General features: G+C 36.8%; 1 protein-coding gene across 1 annotated transcript in view; it reads right to left on the bottom strand.

Annotated features, from left to right (window-relative positions):
• The window catches only part of CBFB (core-binding factor, beta subunit), a 55,946-nt gene that overhangs the window by 28,728 nt on the left and 18,382 nt on the right, over positions 1-8,836 (bottom strand). Inside the window, exon 4 of the mRNA XM_015567818.1 lies at positions 515-631. Coding sequence (XP_015423304.1) covers positions 515-631 — 117 coding nt within the window. The remainder of the gene's footprint in view (positions 1-514; positions 632-8,836) is intronic.

Consider the following 8,836-nt stretch of genomic DNA (forward strand, 5'->3'; position numbering starts at 1 on the left):
TTAAAAAAAAAAAGAACAAATATTAAAGAGAACCATTTACTGGACTCTGAAGTAGCCCACTGAGCATATTAGTGTAATCAAATGAAATTTTAGAACCACTAAAGGAAAAACTTACCTAAAACCAGGACCAGAATTTGTGTCTCAACATCTTTAGGATTCCTCAATATTATTGGAACCTGAGACTTTTTATACTTACTCTTTTTATTTATTTATTTTTAAAATATATCTTATTGGTTTTTTTACAGAGAAGAAGGGAGAGGGATAGAGTTTAGAAACATCAATGAGAGAGAAACATTGATCAGCTGCCTCCTGCACGGCGCCCACTGGGGATGTGCCTGCAACCAAGGAATCGAACCTGGGACCCTTCAGTCTGCAGGCCGATGCTCTATCCTCTGAGCCAAACCGGCTAGGGCTATACGTACTCTTAAAGATGGGGTAAAATAGATCCCCAGACACAGGCAAGATTAGGGGTCTATAAAGGGACCACACTCAGTAAAGACTGAAGTCCCCCTACCTGCGCTCGCTCCTCATCAAATTCCAGGCAGCCCATACCATCCAGTCTCTGGAGATCAATCCAGCCTTTCCAGATAACACAGACTCCATTCAGAATCATTGGAGCCTTCAAATAGACCTAAGACACAGAAAAGAAGGGTGAAAACCAATCAGACACATGAAAAACAAAGATCAAAGTTACTTATGAAAACTGTGGTTTTCTTAGGAAATAAAAAAATAAATACAATCATAAAATCAAGAATTATAAGTACTAGTATATAAACTACAGCCTTTGACTATATTCTATACATTAAATTAATCTGGTTTACTAGAATTTTATTTCTAGTTACAATTCTTCCAGATTATTTTTAAAAGAAAGTTTTTCAGATTTTGTAAAAACTACAGTAAGATGGTATTTGAAGTAAACATCATAGCTGCTCCAGCTGTAGCTAGGACAATCAAGTACTTTGCCTTGGTTTTTGAATCTTATTTTTTTAAATATATTTTTATTGATTTCCGAAAGGAAGGGAAAGGGAGAGAGAGATAGAAACATCAATGATGAGAGAGAATCACATCATGACCGGCTGCCTTCTGCATGCCCCCTATTGAGGACCAAGCCCAAAACCTGGGCATGTGCCATTGACCAGAATCGAACCTGGGACCCTTCAGTCCCCAGGCCAACGCTCTATCCACAGGTTTATACCTTTTTAATACATATTCATGTCATTCGCCTCCACTACTAAACACAACCATTTTTCTTGTTAAAGACTCCAATCAACCCGGCTGAACCAATTTCTACTTATATTGGAAAAAGCTAAAAACATAAAGTTCCATTTCTCCTCCCATTTGGACTAAGGGAAATAGTCTACAGTTATAGCTGAAACCGTTTAACCACACATTTCCTTCTGTTCTGATAAGTGCTCATTCCCTTCCACATTGTAAATTCAAAACTACACAGATAAATATACCTAAGTCTAACAAGTGACTCTGATCTCATATTTGACACCTCACAAAACCTAATAAACAATACCCTTCTATACTGCCTATTAATACAACTTGACTTACTATTTCTTCTAATCAAGATTTCCACCTACTCTTTCTAATGGAGGTTGAAGGGAGTGCCACACCAGGGAGGAGTATAACATTTCACCTCTCAATGTGCCTCAATATTTTAACTTCTTATATTAATTATAAAGAGAATTCTTCTAATGGCGGAGAAAGGTCAACTTCATAATCAGATTCTACATTCACCAATGAGTTTATATCTTTTAGAATCAAAGATTCCATAAATGTAGCTTATTCATATTAACTCCCACAGCCAAAATATTTTCCTTAAAAAAAATAGTAAAAATTTGTAAAGGCCATTTATTACTTTTTTTTGGGGGGGGGGTGAAATTATCTTTAATTGAAATATTTGCTTTTGTAGTTCTTAACTAGCTAGGCATTTCACTGCACCACTGTTGATGTCATCTATGATGTCATAGGGTGGCAGCCTCAACAATGTAGCCCACAGTCTGGGTAGTCCCCAGGATCGCATTAATGGTTCCAGAGCTCTCTAGCCAAATATTGGTGTTGCATCTGTTGGGCAATGGTGGCAAATCTCAGCAAGAGTGGTATTTCCACGTGCTCAGGTTTTTTGCTTTTCCCTGTCTCTTGGTGTACTACCTCCATCTGGGCCTTTCAGTTTTGGTCAGTTTCACTGTAATCCTCAGACCCTTCCAATCACCAGTTGCTTTGGCAATTTCATCAACAACCTTTTTTGGAGACAGACCCAGGGGGCCAGGGCAGATGTGGCACTGACTTCCCCATAGTTGCACCTCAGATACACAACTTTAATGTCCTTGGGGTCAAACTTCAGCTGGTGTTGGATGAATCAGGTTTTGGGACGACCGAAGAAAAAGTTGCACCTAAGCCTCCTCCAAGCCAAAAGCTGAAGGCTGTTACTTTTTTATAAAAATTCTCTCATGACAAAGAAAACCACTGGTGTGTTTTGGGAAATTCTTAAATGGGTTCAGAAAATGGCTATAGTTCTTCATCAAGGCTAATGCAATGATTGAAATTATAATTTTAAATGATATTTAGATGATCCTGGTGATTTATTTAATGTTCACATTCAAATAAATAGTTTTATGTGTAGATCTTCAAAGTAAATGTTTGCCACTTTCATACATTCATGAATACCAAACCTCAAAGTACAAAGAAAATAAAATTTTGTCTCTTACCAGTTTGGCATTTTGTAATATAATTCAATAATGCCATTTAAACACTAAGACATTTTTCACTGAAAATAATGATGCCCTATTTCAAACTATGAAAAGAAAATTTATTAAAATATGACTTAGGGATTAAACCCATTGTTCTAAGAACAATTATTTTATACAAAATGCATTCTAAAGCCCTAGCCAGTTTGGCTCAGTAGATAGAGCGCTGACCTGCAGACTGAAGAGGCCCTGGTACGATTCCAGTCAAGGGCACGTACTTGGGTTGCAGGCTCCTCTCCAGCCTGAACCCTGGTTGAGGCTTGTGTAAGAGGCAACTAATCAATGTGTTTCTTTCACATCGATATTTCTGTCTTTCCCTCTCTCTTCCACTTTCTCTAAAAAAAAAACGTCAATGATAAAATATCCTCGGGTAAGGATTGGAAAAAAAAAAAAAAGATTCTAAAGCCTTTAAAATGGGTAAACAGATTAAACTAAGTATACACAAAAAACAACAAAAAGGCCTGCTTATCTTTCCAAAAGTAAAATATCAGAGGATGTTTGAGACTTCACAGAAAGTTAGAAGTGACTATAGCCTCACATTTGTATTCTTTCAGAAATAAGGTAAAAGTTAGTATAAACAATTTTTAATAAACTCAAGCTCTAAATATCAGTATTTGTGATGTTATAGTCAATCTAAATCACACATGATATCACTTAATATTCAAAATCTGTAGCTTTAAATTCCACTGTAGCTCACTGTAGCAGTAGAGCTTCAGAAAAAACGACCTGTACCATCAACTGTGGCATTAGACATATAATGAAATATTTGGCGATAAAAAGAAATGAAGTATTCATACATGCTACAACATGGATGAATCTTGAAAACCTTATGCTAAGAAACCAGAAAAAGGCCATATGTTTTATGATTCCATTTATATAAAATGTCCAGAACAGGCAAATAGAGAGAGAAAGGAGATTAGTGGTTGCCAGGGGCTCAGGAGCAGGAAAAATGAGTTACTGCTAGCAGCTACTAGATTTCTTTTGGGGTGATGAAAATGTTTTTGAAATTAGAGTGGTGATGGTCACACAACTCTGAATATACTAAAACCCCCAGAATTATAGACTCTAACGGGGTAAATTTTGTGTATGTAAATTTTATCTCAATAAAACTATTAAAAATTTTGCAATAGTTTTTATCTGTTACATAAGTAACACTTATGAGATATGTAAATGAAGATTTTTGAGTAGGCAGTTGCAAATGGGATTCTAGCACTCTGAGAAAAGATACGGGCTGATGATGTTAAGTCTGGCAACCATCAGCAATACAGTGCCATTTAACTCTAGAACAGTGGTTCTCAACCTTCCTAATTCCACGACCCTTTAATATAGTTCCTCATGTTGTGGTGACCCCCAATTTCATTGTTACAAATTGAACATAATTAAAGCATAGTGATTAATCACAAAAACAATATGTAATTATATATGTGTTTTCCGATGGTCTTAGGCGACCCCTGTGAAAGGGTTGTTCCCCACAGGTTGAGAACTGCTGCTCTAGAAGAAAGGGTGAGATTCCCAAAGTAAGTAGGAGAAAAGAGGGAGGGCCCAGGAAGAACTCGGAAGAAATCCAACTTTTAGATGCTGGGTAGCAGAAAAGAACCCAGCAAGCATGCTATAAATAGCCAGTGAGAAAAAGAGAGAAACATGTAAGGAGCCTAGGGGCTAAAGGTTAAGTTATAGGTCTCCAAATAAAAATTTCCCCTTTGGCCCTAACCGGTTTGGCTCAGTGGATAGAGAGTCGGCCTGCGGACTGAGGAGTCCCAGGTTCGATTCCGGTCAAGGGCATGTACCTGGGTTGCGGGCACATCCCTAGCAGGGAGTGTGCAGGAGACAGCTGATCAATGTTTCTCTCTCATCAATGTTTCTAACTCTCTATCCCTCTCCCTTCTTCTCTGTAAAAAATCAATAAAATATATTAAAAAAAAATTTCCCCTTTGTTGGATGCCTTTAGATATCTAAGGGCACTTGTAATTTTTAGCCATGCTTTTATTTAAGGCAGTAGTTCTTAGTCTAGAGTTCAAAGAACCTATGGAAGTTTGAGTTTATGGATAAGTTTCAAAAAGACCAGAAGCCTACTGAAATTCTGTGTAAAATTACATATGTAGTCATGACAAAATATACGTTGGAATCAGATAAAACCTGATTGTTTAAATTGTAGCTCTATTAGTGTGTCTGATATAAATTAAGTTTGCTCATAAGCCTCAGATTCCTCACATATAAAACCCCTAAATAATGCCTTTCATAGGTAATAAAAATTAACTCAATGCACATAAAATTTATGAAACATATAGAGTACTACAGAAACACTGATTCCTTACATACACACTTCCACCCATGTTTTATATAATAACTTCTTTTCAAGGGAAAGAAACCAAGTTTTCAAGACAATAAATAGTTGTTACCACCAATTAACCAGCAGACAAGCAGTGACACTGGATGGCCATGGGCACCCAGGAAAATAAGATATTCCATTAAGGAAGAGTATTTCCTGCCTTTTAGTTATAATCATTTCTGTAGTCTATTCTAACAGATTCCTTTAGAAGATACTTGCTTCTGACTCATCCTCCTTTAGCCACATGCCCCACCGGTTCATAAATGCACAGTCATCTGCTCGCCTGTTGGATAATCACTAGGGTCAGTCATTCAATCTTGTTTGCCTGAATCATAATTGAGTTGCATGTAAGTGTAAAAAAAAAAAGCTTCTTCCATAGTGATTTAATGTAACTGACCAATCTACTTCCTACAGTTCAAATATCATGAACTTATTGTATGTGTGTAACTACATATACACACCTACTCAATAAAATGTGTTAACCAAACAGAAAAATCCATCCTAAATTTCATATGGAATCTCAAGGGACCTTGAATAGTCAAAACAATTTTTAAAAAGAACAAAACTTGAGGACTCGCACTTCCTGACTTCAAAACTTACTCTGCTTTCAATGCTGATAGCGCTCTAGCAAACATGGTTGAATGTTTCTAAAACCTGCCAGACTTTCTGTACGAACTGTGGCAAGCATCAACTCCACAAAATAACACTGTACAATGACAAGGATTCTCTGTATGTGCAGGGAAAGTGGCATTATGACAGGAAACAGAGTGGTTATGGTGGGCAGACTAAGCTGATTTTCTGCAAAAAGGGTAAAACTACAAAGATTGTGCTGAGGCTTGAATGTGTTAGGCCCATCTGCACATCTAAGAGAAGGGTGGCTATTATAAGATGCAAGCATTTTAAACTAGGAGGAGATAAGAGAAAGGACCAAGTGATCCAATTCTAAGCTTCATGTTTTGTTTTATTATGTAACAATAAAATCTTGATATGTTCACTTCAGATAGTTGCATTTGGTCTTGTGGGGAGGGAAATAAACTAGTGCTATTAATAAAATTCAACTTACGGGAAATTTTATGCTAAAAAAATTACAAAGCTACAATAATCAAAACAGCATAGTATTAGCATAAAAACAAAAATATACGAGGGGGGGGGAATGGACACATATGTAATACCCTTTGTAATACTTTAAGCAATAAAATATATATATATATAAAAAGTTGTAAAAAAAATCAATAAAATATATTTAAAAAGAAAAGAAAAGAAAAAAAAAATAGAACCCATGGAATAGCATATTAAATCCAGAAATACTCACATTGTCAAATAACTTTTGCCAATGGTGCCAAGACCATTCAATGGGGAAAAGAATGGTCTTTTCAACAATTGGTAGTAGGAATAAATATGCACATGTAGAAGAATAAAAACCCTATCTAAAACGATATTAAAAAATAAACTCAAAATGAATCAAAGACCAAAAACTATAAAACTTTTAGTAGCAAACACTGGATAAAAACTTTATGATATTGGGTTTGACAATGATTTCTTGGAAATGATAGCAAAGACACAAGTAAAACTTTATTTTAAAAAAATAAATAAATTGGACTTCATGAAATTAAAAAAATGTGTATGTATCAAGACACTATCAACAGAGTAAAAAGGTAACCCAAAGAGTGGGAGAAGCCCTAACTGGTTTGGCTCAGTGATAGAGTGTTGGCCTGCGGACTGAAAGGTCCCAGGTTGGATGCCGATCAAGGGCATGTACCTCCTACCCAGTAGGTGTGCAGGAAGCAGCTGATGGATGTTTCTCTCTCATCGATGTTTCTAACTCTCTATCCCTCTCTCTTCCTCTCTATAAAAAAGAGAGAGAGAGAGAGAGAGAATGGGAGAAAATATTTGCAAATCATATACACCCGTTAAGGGATTAACATCCAAAATGGGCAAAGGACTTGAATAGACATTTTTCCAAAGATACATACTAATAAATGGCCAAAAAAGCATTAAGAAAAGATGCTTATCACTAATCATGAGGGAAATGAAAACCAAAACTACAATGGGATACCACTTCATACCCATCAGGATGGTTACTACCAAAAAACAGCAAGTGTTAGCAGGAGAAATTAAAACCCTTATGGTGGGAATGTAAAAGAATACAGCCATTGTGAAAAACAGTACGGCAGTACAGTAACTAAAGAAAAACTTAAAAATAATTACTATATGATCCAGTAATCCAACTTCTCGGCATATGCCCAAAAGAAATGAAGGCAGGGTCTCAATGACATATTTGTACGCCCCTGTTGATAGCAGCACTATTCCCAACAGCTAAAACATACAAATAACCCGTCTCCATCAATAGGTGACTAGACAAGCAAAATGTGGCACACACATACAATGAATTATTATTCTGCTTTTTAAGGAAGTAAATTCTGCAATATGCTACAATGTGAATGACTCTTGAGGACATTATGCTAAATGAAATAAGCCAGGCATAAAAAACAAATATTGTATGAGGTTCTTAGAGTAGTCAAAATTATGAACAGAAAGTAGAACGATGGTTGCCAGGATAGGGGAAGGAGGATAATGGGGAGTTATTGTTTAGTGGGGGATAGAGTTTCGGTTTCATAAGATGAAAAGACTTACGGAGAAACTACTGTGAAAAGGAAGGAGGTCATGGTAAGCCTAGAATCAGATAATACAGAGCAGCCCACTCCCTCTGACCATTTTTTCTTCCAGATCCTTAGCATACTGTGAACCCTGGCTCACACTTTGCCACATGCCCTAACTCTAGAGCAGTGGTTCTCAACCTTCCTAATGCCCCGACCCTTTAATACAGTTCCTCATGTTGTGGTGACCCCCAACCACACAATTATTTTCGTTGCTACTTCATAACTGTAATTTTGCTACTGTTATGAATCGTAATGTAAATATCTGATATGCAGGATGTCTTTTCATCGTTACAAATTGAAAATAATTAAAGCATAGTGATTAATCACAAAAACAATATGTAATTATATATGTGTTTTCCAATGGTCTTAGGTGACCCCTGTGAAAGGGTCATTCGACCCCCAGGTTGAGAACCACTGCTCTAGAGTGAGCCCTAGTTTTTTCACAACCCATTCACGACTCTGCTCACAAACTTGCCGAGAATGGCTTGTAAAAATTCTCAGGGTTCTGGCTGGTGAGGCTTAAATGGCTAAGCTTTGTCCTATGCACCAAGAGGTGACTGGTTCGACTCCAGGTTAGGGTACATGCCTGGGTAGCTGGCTCGATCCCCAGTGGGGGGCTTGCAGAAGACAGCCAATCAATGTTTCTCTCCCTCTCCCCCTTTCATACTCTCTAAAATCAATAAAAACATATTTTTTTAAAATTTGCAGGGAAGCTGAATCCAGAATTGACTCAGATTCTGTTCAGCTTATCTTCTAGGAGCTTTCATGTTAGGATGATACTGCAATCCTTTATTTACATTGTCATGAAGGTTTTGCTTGCTGTATTGTTTTTCAAAATGGAACAATGCATTGGTTAGAGATACATGCATAGAAAATAAAATGTTAAAGACAAAGAAATAAATAATAAATACATCAGTCATTATAGTGGTTTGTGGTGGGTTTTTTTTTTGGTGGAGTGGGAAATAGAACTGTGGAGTTTTCTGAAGTATCACTGTCCAATCCTATATAATAAAAGAGAAACGGGGTAATTAACTGTAACTTCACTACCCTTCCCATTGGCTAATCAGGGCGATATGCAAATTAACTGCCAACCA

This window comes from Myotis davidii, unplaced genomic scaffold, assembly GCF_000327345.1.
Source record: "Myotis davidii unplaced genomic scaffold, ASM32734v1 scaffold243, whole genome shotgun sequence".
Lineage (NCBI taxonomy): Eukaryota > Metazoa > Chordata > Mammalia > Chiroptera > Vespertilionidae > Myotis > Myotis davidii.